Source organism: Panthera tigris, chromosome A2, assembly GCF_018350195.1.
Source record: "Panthera tigris isolate Pti1 chromosome A2, P.tigris_Pti1_mat1.1, whole genome shotgun sequence".
Lineage (NCBI taxonomy): Eukaryota > Metazoa > Chordata > Mammalia > Carnivora > Felidae > Panthera > Panthera tigris.
The window spans coordinates 74,823,520-74,842,681 of NC_056661.1; the positions used below are offsets into that span (position 1 = coordinate 74,823,520).

Sequence of the window (19,162 nt, forward strand, 5' to 3'; positions counted from 1 at the left end):
TTTTGAGGAACCTCCAGAGTGGCTGTTTTCCAGAGTGGCTGCACCAGTTTGCATTCCCACCAACAATGCAAAAGAGATGGGAGGTTTGTCTTAAAGGTTACTTCGATATTTCTCAAAGGCCAGGACATCTGGAATGCCATGTCTGTAGATTGTCATACTTTTTGCCTTTTGGGTAACCAGGTGAGAGGTGGAGCTGTGTGGCTTGCAAATAAAGATTTAAGTACTTAAAATGCAGATTATGTAGGTGCTGATAATGGAGCCAGAGGGACTTATGTGTCATATTCATTGGTGATTTTCAGCCTGAGTGATGGAGCAAGGGTTATACTAATGCTGGAAGATGAGACTGTTAATTATTGCTTGTGAATGGGTCAAGAAAAATGGAGAAATACTGGAATAAAAAGAAAGGCAGTGGGTCATAATTAAACTCACACCTATTACTTTGATGCAGAAGTCCAGGCATAGAATCCCGTGGTTTTTAAGTTTCTCAAAACATCTTTGTACTGCCCACAGCTCGCTGTAGAAGCTTCCATTTCTTGCTCTTCCCTTCTTTTGATATGTATTCTCTGAAGCAGACATCTCGCACCTTCTTTCCATTGGGACTCTTAGCTTTGTCATGGCCAGCACTGCAGAAGCTTCTAACGTTGGCTGGGCCATGTGAGGAACTCGGAAATCCTAGCAAACCCACTTCTCCCGCTGAGTTGTGATTATATAGGATCTTCCCAGGAGCAGGACAGTTTCCCAGCATTTGGTTCATTGACTGGTCTGAGCAAGGTGAAGGCTGAGGTTCGTAGTCAACTGCACATCTTCCCAGTCTGCATCTTACGGCCCACAGAACATCCCTTGAGTGTAAGTTTAAACTCTTTTGAATCTGCAAACCTTGCTCAGGGCTCAGTTAGCTCTATGGCCCTTACAGTTCCCACTAAATTAGCTTTCCCAAATTTGGAGAAACAGGACTCTAAGGCAAGTGCCATACTGGAATGTGACTAGACTCTTTTTTTTTTTTTTTAAGTTTATTTATTTCTTTTGAGAGTGAGAGTGAAAGCCAGCGCATGATTGGGGGAGGGGCAGAGAGAGGGAGACAGAGAATTCCCAAGCAGGATCCGTGCTCCTAGTGAAGAGCACCACACGGGGCTTCAACTCACAAAATTGCCAGATCGTGACCTGAGCCAAAACCAAGAGTCGGACGCTTAACCGACTGAGCCACTCAGATGCCCCAAGAATGTGACTAGACTCTTAACCCCACTCCCAACCTATCTCCTTCCTTTGAACAACCTGCCTTCCATCTCATGACAGAGGACGCTAGAAAATGTGCACTGAGGCTGTACTTACCATTCTGTTCTAAAGGAAGAATTCCATTTCTGTGTCTCAGAGTTAAACCATTGGGGCATCCTGCTGCCACCAGTAAATTTAGAGTATACTTCTCCTTTGAATGTGTCATGATCACCACCCCGGCAACTAGTGCTCGTAAATGGGTATGGCTTGGATCAACCCATTCACAAGTCTGCCAAGGGAGTCATCTTGCAGAAAGAAAGTGGTAGAAACAGGGCATAATTCTGACCAGGACTATTTTAGATGTTTCCGCAACATGTGGTTCACGGTCTGCCTGTGCTTTTCTTCCATCTTGACAAAATATTTACAATTTTACATTATCTTAGAAGGGATAGAAGGGTGACTTCTATTTCTAAATAGGAGTAGGTGATTTGATGTGCAGTCATGCTACCATGTCTCATCCTTACTAATGACTCAGTGAGTTATATTTCTCCCCCTAGAATTTAAGTTGTTAAGTTGCACAGCTGTATTGTGATATCTCAAGTGATATTATAATAGAGGGGAGGTCTTGTGACTTGTGGGGACGTAACCAATCCTACGTCCTCTTCATACTGTGTTTCTGTTGCATTAATCGATTTCAGTAAGCAAATGCAAGTCACATCATATATGAAAGCACTTACTTATTCTTGCCTTGAGTAAAACTTCAGAGTTTCTTTGGACTTCCAAGAAACCCAGACTCTGATGCAAATGTTTTTTTTCATTTTATGTTATCTAGATGTATATATATGTAAGATGATATATTTATTTGACTCATATTTGGGAGCTTCTCTTGGTTCCTTATCTGACTTCAGACTTTCTCCTTATAGACTCAGCCCACAAGGGGACCGCCACCTGCATATGGATGCCTTGGGGCTTTGTCAAATTACCCTTCTTGTCCCTATTGTGTAGGTCATTTGATATTGTCCTGTCATAGCAAATCACCTTGATTCCAAAATGGTAAGATCATATCCTGAGAGCTTACAGTATCTCTTGGCTGCTATGAAACCTTGCTCCATTATGAAGATAATTCTTTTGGAACAATAAAAGTGAACTCTTTTCCCATAAAAAACTCTTGAGAGTATATTAGAGCGAATTTTATCTTATTCTTTCTTAAAAATTGTGTCAGATCGCCCCCTTAAAGGTTATAAAAGCCCATAAAAATATCAAATCGCTGCACACTTGTCTACCAAAGTGTCCTTTCTCTTTTATTGTGTGTGTGACCATGGAGTGAGTCACGGTGGAAGATGCGGTGGGGGCGGGGGCGCAAGAGAAATATTTTGTGTGTTAATCCAGCACGAAGGTACTTGTTACTCATTTCCTGTAATCTCAGCCTACCTTTCCCATCCCTTCCATATGGAACTTGTCAAAGGGGCTTTGGCTCTTCATTGCTTCTGATGAGGGAGAGTCTGACAGAAGTTACTGATTTCCCCAATCACAGTGTTTTTTGGAAACTTCTTACTCCTCTAAGAAAACACTTTTCAACTTTCTTAACACTTTAAATGTCCTGATGGAAAAGGACCTCAATGTGCCTTCTGATGGCCATCCATTTAGTGAAATCATGCAGCTAAATAAACGTGCTTACATTAGTCAGAATTGAAAAAGGGGAAACATTTTCAGTAGCCGTGGTGATATGCATTGGCTGTGGTGTTCTTAAGGGGCCTGTTGTTACTTAATATTGCTAATTTTGAAACTAACAAAGTCTGGAGTGAAGAGATTCCAGAGGCTTGATTCAGCATATAATTGGGATCAGGAGGAAGTCTGTGTGTCAAGGTCACCGTGGGATGGAAAATCCTCACTCTTGGCCACACAATTAGAAGAGTCTAATTGGTATCACAGAGAATACCACCCTGTGGTCCCCTACAGAATTAGCTTATTATATGAAGAGACTGATTGCTAAGAATTTGTTTGGGGAGCAGGGGAAAGTGGAACAAGACACTGAACAGGAATATACAAGGCCGCAAAGCATCTGTGATTGTGGTGGCTACTTGCCAGGTAGCTGGGTCTGCTCCTCCCAGCCAGGTGAGTGGGATGGTGGCTTCATGGTGACCTAGTCATGCAGATGAATGCATTTTGATCTAAATATTGGAGTGACCCTTCAGTTTGGGGTCATTTGAAATGCAGTGCATATCAGAGCCAGAAGGTCCCAGAACCCTGTGCCTCTGAACTCTTTCTCGAGACCTCCTTCCAACTCCTAAGGGAGCTCTTAGGATCTCCTCTCTCTCTGCCAGATGGCAGAAAGTACCATTTTAGGATCTCTTGCAGGCATCATAAAGCTGCAAGTAAGTAAAACTAGTAGCCAAAATGGTAAGTCTTTGTCTGACTTCAGGGGAAATGACAGTGTTGATGATGCTAAAGAAAAACCTAATTAAGAGTTCATTTCTAGACTTTCCAGTTAAGGGCTCCTGATGCCAAATGTGTGGCTTTTTTTCCAGCACGGACTTCATGAAGCTAGTTGCCCATAGGATGATGAAGAAAGTCTTAATTGTCCAGTATCCTGTGATGTTATCTACTCACATGTTGAATCTTTTTCCTCTGACCCTAAAACAAACAATCAAAGGCTGAATCTGAACAGGCCCTACCCACAGAGCCGAAAGCAGAGGAGCCCCCTGCTGCTGCCACACCTGCTGTTGGGCTGGACTCTGGACTGGACACCCGGGCTGAGGAGCCAGTGGAGGGGGCAGTGGTGAGCGCCGCCCCCTTCCCACCCTCCACCTGCCTTCCCTGCCACAGCCCTGCTCATCTCATGATCTCATTTCTCCCTTCTCATCCATGCTTCACTTGGGCCAAATCACCTCATCTGCATGGCTCCCCAGGTGCAAATAGCCTTTGTGCCCTTGACAGTGAAACTTCATTCTCATTTATGTTTTTAAAAGGATGATATCCAGACACCTGATTTTTTGATCTAGTGAGAAACGTCATATAACCTCAGGCTTGGTTCTCAAAAAAAGGGTGTCTTAATTCTTTTCTGAGACTCTCCCATTCATGGTAGGTAGGTTGTAGAACTCACAAATAACCAGCCTTGTTGCCATTGTGCTCTGTCTGTGATGGGCTAGCAATGGCCCTGCAGGGAGGGACCAACCTGCGGGTGATAAACAGAACGATATTAACTTTGTTGTCTACATATTGATTTCTTACAATATTAGTTTCGTAGGTTTGTTAAGTCTCAGTGGTGGATGGAAACCCCATATTAAAAACCCTTGAATCTATAAAGATTCCTATGTGTACAACCATTTCCTCGAAACCACATCTGGTGTTGGCTCTTAAAAGAGGGACCTTGAGGATGCATTCTGTGCAAGGGCGGGGACCCTCTGTCTGCTTGGAAACCCACTCTTACCCCGCTCCACACAGCCACATAACACACCAGGCTGAGCTCTCTACGCACCATGTTGAATTGGATAGTGTAGCGCTCATGAAAGCGACGATAACACCAAGGAAGATTTAATTCAGAATACTCATGGAGAGTGGAAAATAGTTTATGTATGAAATGCAGTTAACATGTCTCCCAAGAATCTCAATCAGGTTACCATTCATTATAGTCTTTACAGAATCTGTACAAAGACGCAAACCAGCCTCCCTCTTCCCCAGAAGAACATTGCCTAGGTTAGATAACTGGAGAAATTAAAGTTATATTTCTTGCTATCATTTGTTGTTGTTATTTTACCAGGAAGAGGGTAGGTCATCGGTCAAATCTATGGTTTATTAATAGAGTAGAAAATAAATAATAGGGTAAGATAGTGATGGGAAATACAGACTCAAGCAAAAGGATTTTCCACTTACAGAGTTGGACCAAGTTCTGTAGGGAAAACAAGAACTGTGCTCTGCTAGGTTGAGTCGCTGTTGGAAGTGCTGCTTACACGGACTTCAGATTGGAGAGCGCTGAGGCTCAGTCTCAGGGCTCCAGTGTCGGATTTTCTCCCACATTCGCTAGTGATCTTCGTAACTCAGTGCAGATGCCCCCCTCCATTGGGTGTCAGATTTCAAACTGTCCTCCCATGTTCCCTTTAAGATTATTTAAATAACAAAGGAAGGGGAAGACACAGTTAATTTTGTTTTACTACTGTTAGAAAGGGAATTGATTTTCAAAAGACTACAGGTGACACCCGGGAGTTTGATATTGATGAGGTTCAGATGGTGATTTAGAAATGGCTTCAGTCCCAAAAAGTTGTCTTCAAATTTCTGTTTTGAATAGCAGCACAGACTTCATCCTCACCAGTACTTTGAAAGCACATGGATTCTGTGCCCTAGTGTAAGGCTTGATGCCAAAACACCCAGGGTTTTGAGCAAGGCTGTGTGATGTCATGCCGTAGATCGGAGGTGTGAAATAGACAAGCTCATGTGTTAAATACCAGCTGGAATGTCGGTTGTCCATGGTCCCCTCTCAGCAGGTCCTGGCCATGTACCAATTGCACCTATCCTTCTTTTAACAGACCTACAGAAGCAGTTTTTGTTTTCAGAATTCAAATTCAGGGGCGCCTGGGTGGCTTAGTTGGTTAAGCGTCCAGGCTCAGGTCATCATCTCACAGTTTGTGTCATCAAGCCCCACATTGGGCTCTGCATTGACAGCATGGAGCCTGCTTGGGATTCTCTCCCTCTGGCCCTCCCCTGCTTGTGCTCTCTGTCTCCCTCAAAAAAACAAAAACAAAAACAAAACCAAAAACAACCAGAGTCCAAATTCATTGCTTTTTTCCAATGAACAATGTTAATAGCTACCCATTACTAAGCGGCTACTATATCAGACCTACCATAAAGATTTATAATCTTTTTTAACCAAGGTTGATTTAAAAAATATTTAACACACCATGTGGTACAGCTATCACTAAAGCCAGCTTCCCTCATGTCGGGTAAGGAGATATTGGACAGAATTCCTCTTTCTGAAAACACTTGTCTCCTAAAGCTTGTAAGTGAACTTTGGAGAATAAAAAACAATTTGGATTCCTTGTGAAATATAAGGCAATTTGGAGAGTCTTACGAAGGATTCAGGCACCTGTCGAGACGCAGAGGTTATGTGGGAACCACAGGTACAGCCCATCTGTGAGCCACCCTCTCTGAGGAGAAAACGTTCCAGTAACTCATTTTCCCATCTTCATACCGTCTGAAAAATGGCAACAGAAGAAGGCAGCTTACAGCAGCTCACTTGGGCTAACGCTCATCAAAGGTGGCTCCTGTCTCTGTGTCATAAATTGACATGCTTGGATCAGGTCAGTTCTTCTCCATGTTCTCCCTTGAACTTAGGGAAACACCATCCTATAGAATGTAGTTTTGTCCTCGAATGTGGATTTATAGCTTCTTGCTTCCGGTCATAATCATGTAAGATAGTATTAGGGTTATTTTTTCCAAAGAAAGTTCTTCTCCCTTGCTAGATGTGTGATATTTAGTTGTAAAGACATAAAAAATTCACCTTGTGTCCTGAGAATTAATTAGTAGGTTGGCGATGGCTGTCATCAGTCAGGATTGGGTTGACATGACCTTTTGAGGTCCTTTTTTTTTTTGCTGCCAAAATGTCACCACACAGTTATTATATTGAGTCTTGACAATGCATCTCATATGAGGTGAAGTTTGTGGTGGTTTTGTTAAAAAAAAAAAAAATAAAGGCAAATGCAATTTCAAAAACAGGAAATCTTAACCATGGTTCACAAAGAAACCTAGGGCTTTCAAGAGAAGTAATTATTACATTTTTGTTTGTTGTTCTATTCCCCTTTAGCTAATGTTTTTAGTTTTTCCCTACAATGCTAAATTGCTCCCGTATATCTGTAGGATGCATTTTATTTTTATCTATTAATTTTTTAACATTTATTTAATGTCGAGAGACAGAGAGTGAGTGGGGGAGGGGTAGAGAGAGAGGAACACAGAATCCAAAGCAGGTTCCAGGCTCCAAGCTATCAGCACAGAGCCAGCACAGGGCTTGAACCCAAGAACTGCGAGATCATGACTGGAGCTGAAGTCAGATGCTTAACCGACTGAGCCACCCAGGCACCCCTCTGCAGGATACATCTTAAAAGCCAACACTTGTTTCTTGTCCAAATGTTTCCATGTTATATAAGTGATGGAAGTCATCTTTAGGAAAATAAATGATCAGTATTTGTTTCAGATATATATCAGAAAATTAGGTTAAGCATCAGATAAAGATTTTTACCTGCATTTGTTCCATTTTCTTGTTAGAAAGTCACTTTCTAATTTTTCTAAATTTCTGTCTGCTCCTGTATTTTGCTCTGATGATGTGAACTGGACCAATGCTTTTTTTTGGGGGGGGCCTATTATTTTTAAATATACTGCAATTAAATTTAGGGTTACCATGATTTCTAAAACAGAAATGGGGGAAAGATCAAGGTAAAGATGTTTTTAGAATTGGTGGAGAAACCTGGAAGGCGAAACACTGACCCATTATTCTGGGGGCTACTTTTGTTTTCGCTGCATTTTGTTTTTTTGAAGATGTCACCAGACTTAAGTTGGCTTGTCAACACCAACTTAAGCCACCAAGGGGAAAAAAAAAAAAAAAAAAATATATATATATATATATATATATATATATATATAAATAACACTTAATCTTGCTAGGAAGATTTCTGTGTGCTTCAGTAGAAGGCATGTGGCTGTTTCTTCCTTCATTCAGTTGACAAATATATCGGAGTCCTCCCTAGATGTCAGGCTCTATTCTGGATCTGGGGCATACAGTGATACAGTAAATAGACACAGTTTCTGCCATCCAAGTTCACACAGACTAGTGGTGGAGGAGGTCAAGATTACAGCGTGCTCGAGGTTTCTTCCGTGACGGTCACGTGCATGGGAGACAGCATTTGAGGTTCTCCTTGTGCAGAGTAAACGTGAGAGCCAGGGGCTTCCACTGTGCCTCCAGGCATGAGGTCCCAGTATGTCACAGGAACACACAAGATGACAGGAAGCCAGAGTACCTTGATTTCTTGTCTGCCCTTCATCATCGTAGAATTATCTACAAAGTCAAAGCGCCCACTCTGGAACATGCTTTAAATTAAGTTCTATCTATCTATCTATCTATCTATCTATCTATCTATCTCTTTTTATAGAAAAAAACATCACAGAAGTGGCTGTTTTCTCTGAGTTTGACTGCATTCCCACTAACAAGTAGTTACATTTTCAGTGCCCCTCTGGCCAGACAATGTCTCTGTTGTTGTGGTTGTTATTGTTATTGTTATTGTTCCATGGTACCCAGTACAGAGCAGGGTGCCAGTAAATTCTGAGTCATTAATTTGATTGGTTGACATTCTAATCTGGGGGTCCTGAAAGAGACTACAGCCAGAGATCTTAAGACACAAATATTTAGATGGTCATTTTCCTCCTCTTTGCTTCCATTCAGATAATTTAATTTTGGGGTTTTTTTTCTTGAGAGACAGGGGGAAAGCGAGAGCATATGTGTGTGTGGGGGGGGAGGGGCAACAGGAGAAGGAGAGAATCTTGGATAGGCTCCATGCTGACATCAGGACTCAGTCTCACAACCATGAGATCATGATCTGAGCTGAAGTCAAGAGTTAGAAGCTCAACCAGCAGAGCCATCCAGGTGCCCCCAGATAATTTACTTTTTATATTTAGGAAAAGCAAGCTGCTTATTGTGATCAAAAATGCTGCCATCTTTCTTATTCTGCAGCATAGTAGCTCTGTGACCTCTGAGCTGCCATCACCTCAAAGGCAAAATGGGTTAATAATTTTCTTCAAATTTTCCTGTAATGGCTTGGAAATAACACAAGTCACTAGCTCAGCAACTGGCACATAGAGGTTCCTCAGTCAGTGATTTTTTGATGGTATGGTTATTGCCATCATCATAATGAAAAGTGGTTTCCCCCAAGATCAGCAGAAGTAGGTGAAATCTATACTTGGGGAAGAAGAGGGCAACAGACGTGGAAGATAGAAACCCCCTTTTAAACATTGGCCCTATGTCAGAAGTGTTAAGGGACTCAATCTCATATAGGTCCCCCTCAGCACACGTTTCCTCTTGGTTCCTAAAGCTGTGTCCCATCAAAATTCCTTGCCCTGTCTAACTAAGAAGACTTTCAGACCAGGTCCATTGATAGGGAATTTTTCTACCTTCGTAGCAACGAAGGTAGGGAGATAGGGTCAATCAGAGAACTCACACTGTCCCCTCAGCTACACCCTCCTTCAGGTGGTTGGAGAAGGAGAGAAAGGCAGGTGAGCTCCAGAGATATACACAAAGTTGATAAAAGTGGCTGGGCCTAGATCTTTCTCTCTACCATTGCCCCAAGTCACAGGAAAGAGATGAAGTTAGCCACCACTAAAGGGAAGGTAACAAGCTGGAGGACAGCTCCCCACATCTCACACCTCACAGACCTGGTTGACCTGGATTTGTCAGTTTCCAGCTCTGGAAAATGGGAGCACTGCTATTTCTGGCATGAGGCTAACGTGAGGTATTCATTAACCACCTGCCAGTTGCTAAGCAACTGCTTTCTGGGGTCTACTATTCCAAATCCCCTTCTTGAACAGGCCTCGGTGAGGGGTGTGTAATGTTATCGTTCGTTCTGAGTGTTCTTCCACTCAGAGGTGAATATCAGGTTTCAGATCATTCTGCCACTGTCGAGGAGCTATTTGTAGATGATGGGTGCCGAGTGATTTTCTAAGTGTTTCTCTTGACATGTGCTTTTTTTTTTTCTAAATTAAGGTGAAATTCAAATAACGTAAGAGGGATCAATTTAAAGTGAACAATTCAGTGGCTTTACTACATTCGTAATGTTGCACCACTGTTACCTCTATCTAGTTCTAAAACATCCTCATCACCCCGAATTAAAACCTCCTACCAATTAGGCAGGTCCTCAAGCCCTTCTCCCAGCCCCTGGTAACTGCCAATCTGCTTTCTGGCTCCACGGATGTACCTACTCTGGATAGTTCATATAAGTAGAATCATACAGTGAGTGAAGTTTTGTGTCTGTATTTGTGTACGTTTTTTGTCACGTAGGAAACATGTCTGGTTGTAATGAAATGGGATAAAAAAAATACTCCCCTCTTCTCTCAGTGTATATTGGTTCATTTACAAGCCCACATGGAAACCATTGCTGGCCAATCAGCACTGTTGGGTAGCCTGTGTAAGACCAGACCCACTCAAATGTTAAAAAAGACAACTCTGAGGGCTCCTGGGTGGCTCAGTCAGTTAAGCGTCCAGCTCAGTTTCGGCTCAGGTCATGATCTCATGGTTTGTGGGTTTGAGCCCCGCATCCAGCTCTCTGCTGTCAGTGTGGAGCCTGCTTGGGGTTCTCTGTGTCCCTCTCTCTCTGCCCCTCCCCTGCTTGCTCATTCTCAAAAATAAATAAATAATTTTTAAAAAGGCAACTCTGCTTAGGCAGTAATAACTAACCACCCCCCAACACACACACACATCAATTCCAGTCCCTCCCCATACATGAGAGCCTCAGAGATGCATTCCACTGGCTCAGCCCTCTCGCTCCATGAGTGAGCATGCTAAGTTTTATGGAGTCCACAGATAATGTGGAACTGAACATCCAGACTAGTGTGTGTTACTGTTCTGTATCCGCTTCTTGCCCTTTCTTGATGGTCTATCTTCTCAACTCCCCCGGGGTAGAAAAGCCCTTTACATGGACCACTCCTCACGAGTGGACGTGATTTGGAACCATATGTATGATCAGTAAAAACTGCTTGAGGGAGAATAGAGAAATTATCTCTGACAAATTGTCTTCTGTTCCCACAAGTCTCAAGTGGCTCAGATGCTTTCTTTGAGAATGACTTTGTGTGGCCTGAAGCGAAAGGCAGTCTGACTATAACACCAAGGGAGTAAGGTTAAAGTAAACAGGGGCCATGTAGTAACAGCAGATATCACTGAGTGCTAATATTTGATGTGTGTTATCTCAAAGCTCCAGGAAATAGGCTTTACCTCAGTGTCATTGTCCCATTTTACAGATTAAGGAAACTGAGACACAGAGCATACGTGGTTTAACCAAACTCGCACACCCAGAAAGTGGTAACATGAAATTCAGATCCTGGCATCTTAATCCATAGATAGCCATCTCCCAACTGCACCAGCTACTGTATTTTTAAAAAGAGCAGGCTTTATAAAAGTACATTTGTAGGGGTGCCAGGGTGGCTCGGTTGGTTAAGCACCTGACTCTTGATTTTGGCTCAGGCCAGGATCTCCTGGTTCGTGGCTTCGAGCCCCGTGTTAGAGTCTGCGTTTGGCGGTGCGGAGGCTGCTTCGGATTTTCTATCTCTCTCTCTCTCTCTCTCTGCCCCTCCCTTGTATGCTCTCTCTCTAAAATAAATAAATAAACTTAAAATAATTGAAAAAATGTTTACAAAGTTCTTAAAAAGTACATTTGTAGACCGATTTCACAGCACATCTAACTAAAGCCATCGGGGTCCCAGCAAGGTGGAAATCTCCCCATCCTCACCCCAGCATGTCCCACCACTAATGCTTAGACTCCGTGGAAGTTCCTGGTTTGTAGCTGAAGGGTCAAGATGAAAGCAGAAATGTTTGTGCAGCCTCAGCCTTGAACTTCTCAGAAGGAACGTGTATTCTAATCCCCCACTTTGTTTGTTTTTTTATTTAATTTTTATTTTAGAGGGAGAGAATACAGGTGAGCGGGGGAACGGCAGAGGGAGAGAGAGAGAATCTTAAACAGGCTCCATGCTCAGTGAGGAGCCCCACAAAGGGCTTGATCCCACGACCCGGAGATCATGACCTGAGCTGAAATCAAGAGTCAGATGCTCAATCGACTGAGCCACCCAGGAGCCCCTAATCCCCCACTTTGGATGTAGAGCAAGTATCAAAGAGGCTGTAACAGAAGGACCCCTGAATTGAGAATCTGGAGAATGGGTTCCATGGCTAAGCAGCGAGGTGGCCTTGGGGAAGTGATTTTACCTGCCTCTGCCAGTGTGCCCATCTCTCCTTTAAGAGCGCTGTACCTGCTAAACTATATGTTCTCTTCCTGTGCTCAAGAATCTACAACTTATTACGTTAAAGCAGTAAGCATTTCCAAATCCCTTATGGTATCTGCTAGGCAACTGGGCTGACCCACCACCCTGGAGTAGGCATTACTTAACCAATACCGCGAGCTATGCGAAGGCTGCAACATCAGAGGTGTGCAGCTGGATCTTCCACGTGCCGCTGTCAGCTGCCTACCCTTCCCCAAGATTCAGGCTCCAGTCTATCATCTGGCCGGATTCCAGGCTGTCCAGAAAGGCGCATGTGGTTTTTGGCAAGGTCAAGATTGGGAGTTTTGCCAACAGACCTTGATGACATTTCGGTGATTTGCAGATTACCATTTTTGGTCTAGTCTCTGGGTGTGTCTGGCAGCCAACTGAAGCGTCGGTCCACTCACAAGAAGGCACTTTGAGCAGTGGCAGCAAATGCTTTATGTATCATTCAAAGATAGATCATGCGGCCAGGCAAGGTCAACTGTTCCTTGTGCTGTAAAGGCATTTTCCTTAAACAGCCTCTGAAACTACGTGCAGTATCCACGGAAGGTGTCCTTTGCAGCCTCCTTGGAAGCTGATACCTGCTCACATCCCCATCTCTGAGAGCATGTGGTACGCCGTATTCACCTTTGCTTTGAAAGCTAAATCCACTTGTCCTAGGTATGTATGTCATAGACTTTGCAAGTAAATCTCTAATTAAAACTTTATTGTTTGAATACGTATCATTATTGGATACTCTGCCATGACCTGAAAGGCCAGACCAACCAAAAATTCATTAACTTTGGCATTTCTGCAGAAGATCTTAATTTTTAAAGTACGGAGCTAGGTCTGACAGACGTTGCCATGGCGACCCTGCTCCCAGTGGCTGAGTTGTGCTGAGACCCGGTTGCTGACGGTTGATGATGGGACTGCAGGCAATTCTCAGAGAGTAGATTGAAAAAAGATGATTGAGATGAAGGTCAAGGGGAAGAAAACCACTAAACTCCTTTATTAGGAAGGGACGCGCATAGATCTATCAAATGAAGTTTGTAATAATACCAGGTGCCCCGTTGGAAAGGAACACCACTGGGGGTGGTGTCCGTGGGAGAACTCACCTCTGCAGTCCTGCTGAAGAAAAATGAAGGCCTGAGCTGTTTTCAATATAGTTTGTGTGGAGAGGAGTACCAGCCACCAGCCTGTGTCTCAGTACAGGAGTCTTTGGAGCTAAAATGATGCTAGTTGCCTCTTAGACTTTTCTTTAAAATGCATTTGGAGGAAAATCCTGTATTTAGACACAAATGTTAGGATCTTCAGACAAGTCAAGGGCTCAGGTTGGATCCATTTTAAGGGATGGGTAGGAAAAGGCAGGGGTGGCCTGTGACCAGCATTTCCTTTATGCTATTTATCTCCCTTTCTGACTTTCTAGAGGGACTCAGGGTTTCATTCCAGCTCCCATGCTGATTAGTGGAAGAATCACAACTAAGACTTGGAACTCCAGCTCTCTCTCCCAGTGGTGCTGGCATTCCATCCCATTTTCTCATCTGTAAAATGGTGACATTGGGTTAGATGAACCCCATGGCCCTTCCAGCTTTGGGATCCTATTTGTCTCTAATGTGAATATAACCAAGAATGTCCAACTGCCGAGTTTCTAAGTGTTCTCAGTTGTAACTCCGTAGTGCAGAGGGTAAAGCCAAAAGACGGTTGACCTTCTCTCCCACCACATACATATCTTTCTAAACAATGCATCTATAGGGCAATCGGCAAAACTAACGTTAGGGAAATTCTACCCAACCAACCATTTCTCGTTATCTTTTTGTCATATAATTAGCTCTCCATTAAGAGGGATTTTATGATATGTTTGCTTAGGTGCCCCATAAATAGTGCATGTATGTGGATAAAGATTTTATTTATAATCTACAAATCTCACTATAAAGAATGGCATTCCAAGACAACAGGTGAATGCATTAGAGTTTGTGAAAATACACTCACATTCTTCACCAAGCATCACTTGCTTAGTTGTCAGTAGGAAGCAGTGAGTCCATGGGGATGTTCTACATCTCAGGATGACTACAGAACTCTGGAGTGGTGCATTGTCTTCTGGGATTCGGGATGGTGTGACAAAACACGGAATGTAGACTTAGACAAACTGTGTTGCTCCTGGTTTACTGATAGGGTGAATTGCTTTACCTCTAAGTATTCGTTGACTTGTGTAGAAAATGGGAATGATACCTAATTGGGATGTTGGGCACATAAATGTGCAATAAATGTGAAAAACCAGGGGTGAAACGCCTAGAAAACTCTAGAATCACAGTAAAGGTCAGTTTCCCCACAGGCTGTGGGATGTGCATACGTTGAACCTGTCAAGCAGAAGTCTGCCTGTGGATCAGAATTCTTACTCTTCACATTTGGGGTAAATTGGCAAGCCTAGAATTCAGTGACCTTTTGGGCCAAGTGCCTCTTCCAAGAGCAAGTATCCAGAAGATGGCTACTCTCTGACTCTGGTATAAAATGTCCTTTAACCAAATTAACAATATACAGTACATTTCTTACATTCTTTAGTTACCATTTGTGTTACTTACCCCAGGAGTATTTTAATGAAAATGAAATGCATCCCAGGAGCACATAACTGAAAATTAAATGAGACACCTGAAAACATTAAAAAAAAAATCACGAACTTACATCAGCTTCACTATTACCAGGGTTGGGCTTTTTGTTTGTTTGTTTGTTTTCATTTTAATGCCCTTTACACTTAAGTATACAAAGAAAGTCAAAGTATCAGTGGTGCTGTATTCTGAAAGTATTAGCCAAGACCAGAGGACTTTGCACAAACCGAGGATTAAACAGATCGTTAAAGTATGATAACGAAGCCTGGCATGAATAAGTATGTGATCGTTTCATTCATCCAATCTGGGCAGAACGCAGTTGGCATCCAGCCCCCCGTGGGGTGGGAGCATCTTTCCGAAGCATCAAGGTCATTCTGGGTCTGCTGCTTCTCTCATAGCAGTTTGTCCTTTGACACATACGGAGGCATTCATGACAGATGCTTTTGTGTAGACACTTGATGCATCCTTCCCAGCTCCTGTTCTGGAAAGGACATCTCCAGATGGGGGAATAAAAGGAGCCAAGAAGATGGTCCTGTGTCTACTGATCAGGCCTAGAGAGATCTCCCCTAATTTTATATAATAAAACAAGTCAACACATTTTTAAAATGGCTGTAGAGAGAGCAACCCAAAAGGAGGAAAACATTGCCTAATGGATACAGAGTTTAAATTATCTTTAGAGGGGCGCCTGGGTGGCTCAGTCGGTTAAGCGTCCGACTTTGGCTCAGGTCACGATCTCGCGGTCCGGGAGTTCGAGCCCTGCGTCGGGCTCTGTGCTGACTGCTCAGAGCCCGGAGCCTGCTTCTGATTCTGTGTCTCCCTCTCTCTCTGACCCTCCCCCGTTCATGCTCTGTCTCTCTCTGTCTCAAAGATAAATAAACGTTAAAAAAAAATTAAAAAAAAAAATAAATTATCTTTAGAGAACAAGATAAAATTACCAACATTTTTTGTCAGCAAAATCCAAGATGTCCTTCCTTACGTGAAACAAAAAATGAGAGAGGTGGTGATAAGGTAACCGCATTGAGATAAAAAGGGAATTGCTTATGAGGCAGATGATGTAAGAAACAGTTTTAAGGGGAGGAAATGTAATATTAGAATTAAAATTTGCAGAAGTGGTGAAGACCAGAAGCCATAATGTAGAGAATGGGTTTTGTGATAGGACAGATAGACAGATAGGGGGAGCTCTCCTGACACAAAGAGGGAAATCATAAGCAAAGGTAATAGATGTAGGAGTCAAAGACTGAGGAAAGGATTCACGGATAACTGTTCACCTTAAAGAAAGGAGTAGTTGCTGGGGCGCCTGGGTGGCTCCGTCAGTTGAGTGTCTGACTTTGGTTCAGGTCATGATCTCACCATTTGTGGGTTTGAGCCCCGCGTCGGGCTCTGTGCTGACAGCTTAGAGCCTGGAGCCTGTTCCAATTCTGTGGCTCCCTTTCTTGCTGCCCCGCCCCCGCTAATGCCCCCCCCCCCCAAACATTAAAAGGAAAAAAAAAAAGGCAGATGCAGCACCAGCCAGCACAACAGAAGAAAACAGGCTTGAGCTGAAAATTTCCTCATTTTTCTAGTTGAAGGAATTGCTGTGTGCAGATCACAAGAAATCACCAACAAAAATGCACTATTGATGAGAGCCTAACATCTGAATGTATTCTTTCAGAATTTTAAATTCAGAGCTTGGAAGAAAGTTCTGCAAGCATTTCACATGGGCAGGGATGGGGGCGTGGGGGGGATGTGCTACCAAAGAACAACCAGGCAGGCCTTGGACTTGCCCTTCCCAGCACTAAAGTTCAGGAACTATTATACCAACATGCAGATTTTGAACACAAAAAAATCACATTGTAGCTATTTAACCCCAATACAGTATAGTTGGTCACATATGGAAGCAGCAGAAAGATATTATCAAATATGTAAGGGCTACAGAGTCACCATAGAATTTCCTGGAAAACATTGTGATAGACTGAAAGATGACTCAGTCAGCCTGGACAGACAGAATAAAGCAAATGTAACGTGTGGATTGAAAGTCCCAGGTAGTAGGCACTTGGATGTTCCGTGTATGATTCTTTTTATTTTCTCCATATTGACTGTTACCCTAATAAAGTGCTGGGCAAAAATTCAAAAACAGAACTCAATAAAGACATCATAAATGAATAAAGGGATTATGGTTGAGTATTGAAACTATTTACCTGTGTCGTCTAAGCAATTGCTATAAATATGGTTATAAACAAAGACCTTTCTCAGAGTATTAGTATAATATTTAAAGTAGAAAGCAACTAGTGTTCAACGACAAAACTGTTAAATAAATTGTTAAATAGGAAGAAACAATAGGGGCGCCTGGGTGGCTCAGCTGGTGAAGTGTCCAACTTCAGCTTAGGTCATGATCTCAGGGGCCATGAGTTCAAGCCCCACATCAGGCTCTGTGCTTGTGGGTCAGAGCCTGGAGCCTACTTCAGATTCTGTGTCTCCCTCTCTCTCTCTGCCTCTCTCTCTCTCTCTCTCTCTCTCTCTCTCAAATAATCATTAAAAAGAAAAAGAAAAAAATAAAGTACAAATTATATAACCATTGATACAATTTTTCTAAGAAACATAATCTGTGTGTTGTAAAACAGACAATAAAGCCCCTCTAAGCACAGAAAATGAGTAAAAATCAATATGTGAAATGTTATTTCTTCTATTGTTTTTAAACCCATGGTATCCATTATTTTTTTTATCAGAGAAATGCCTATTTTCAGTTAAAATAGCCTAGCCAATACGTACGTATGGAATTTCATTCTAGGGTAGTCCTCAGACCTTGCTGGCTTTTCCACCATTGCTCAGAGCTAACATTGCCAAGAAAACAAACAATGAGTAAACAAAATAAATCAATAAATTACACAAGATTGCAAATTATTGTGCAGCCAATCACTACTCTTGTCTGGAATCTGGGTCCCTGTGGACCTGCTTTCCGGGCGCCATCTCCTGGAGGGGTTGGCTGGTTTCCATCATCCTGTTGTGTTTCCCTGCTTTGTGGGAGACACACCCCATTGCTGCATTGAATTCATTGCATTCCACTTCCGGAAGCTTTGCTAACAGGTGTTTGGAAGGGCTTTGGCACGAATGCCAGGACCAAAATGCTTTCCATCAAAGAGATTGTTGAGGCAGAAGCTCCAGCAGTAAGATCTGCGTGGTGTGATAAAGTGAGAGCCCCTCCTGGTGCTTGTGGTTTTTGTGATGCATGTGCAAATTGCCACTAGTCAGGATGCCTTTGCTTCAGTGGGCCTGTTGGGTACAGTCAACATGTTCCCGAGGGCAGGGAGAACTTTTTTATATCTCTTTGCATGAGCCGTTTCCCACCATAAATCTATTTGGCCACCAGATAGTACAGGTTTTCTTTAATGATTATTTGAGAGAAAGAGAGACAATGTGATCAGGGGAGGGGCAGAGAGAGGGAGACAAAGAATCGGAAACAGGCTCCAGGCTCTGAGCTGTCAGCACAGGGCCTGACGCAGGGCTCGAACCCACGAGCTGTGAGATCATGACCTGAGCTGAAGTCAGACACTTAACTGAGCCCCCCAGGTGCCACACAGATAGTACGTTTGGGGCAGAAGTTAAGATAATGGTGTTTCCCTTAACATTTGCGGGGGCAAGAAAAATTTAACAACATTGACTGTCATAGGCTTGAAATACTTTCACTAGTTTCAGTCCTCTGGTCTCCCCGATGACACTTAAAAAAACAAACAACAGATAGCAGTCATTAATCATTGTGGTGTTTCCTAGCAGTTGTAACATCTCTAGTAGTAAGTAAGCAGAGTCCAGAAAATGTTTCCCATTTCTGAATCTACAAATAGCTAACAAATTGGAACCCATAAAAATAATAACAAAAAGAGGGATAACTCTGTCACCGAAAATCACTTTTTCAATCTGTCTCTGATATTATCTGGAGCTCACACCTAGTCTGAGCAAATGGAGTTCTGTTTTCCAGTGTACGTTTATGTTGTTCTGTTATTACAGTCAGTAAATATGCATTGGAGATATTTTGGTAAGAACAGAAAATGTGGAACAGATTCCAGACATAAAAGGAGGATTGGGCATTCTTGATTTTCAGAGCCAGTTCTGGAGGCAGAAAGGAAGGAAGACAGGTAGCAGACAGTCTTTCTATGTTTCTGAAATAGTCTTAAGGTCTGTAAAATCTAAGTGTTATGTTTAGCTAGAGAAATGGGAATTCATTGCTAATGGACTCGAGAGAAGAATGGGAGCGTGTTCATTTCTGCCCTCTTCCAAGTAGTTCATTTAGAATTGTTTTAATGTCTTATTTATTTATCTGTAGTCAAAGTGTCTGTTTCCTTGGCACTTCGCCTTTACTAACATTTTTAATTTAAATCTTTTGGTGATTT

The 19,162-nt window shown here is 42.7% G+C and overlaps 1 protein-coding gene across 2 annotated transcripts in view; it reads left to right on the forward strand.

Moving 5' to 3' along the window:
- AMPH (amphiphysin) overlaps positions 1-19,162 on the forward strand; it is a 246,350-nt gene that overhangs the window by 211,272 nt on the left and 15,916 nt on the right. Inside the window, exon 17 of one of the 2 annotated variants that reach the window (XM_042963958.1) lies at positions 3,866-3,991. The exons of the other annotated variant lie outside the window; for it this stretch is intronic. Within the exon in view, the coding sequence (XP_042819892.1) occupies positions 3,866-3,991 (126 nt within the window). The remainder of the gene's footprint in view (positions 1-3,865; positions 3,992-19,162) is intronic. 2 annotated transcript variants of the gene reach the window in all.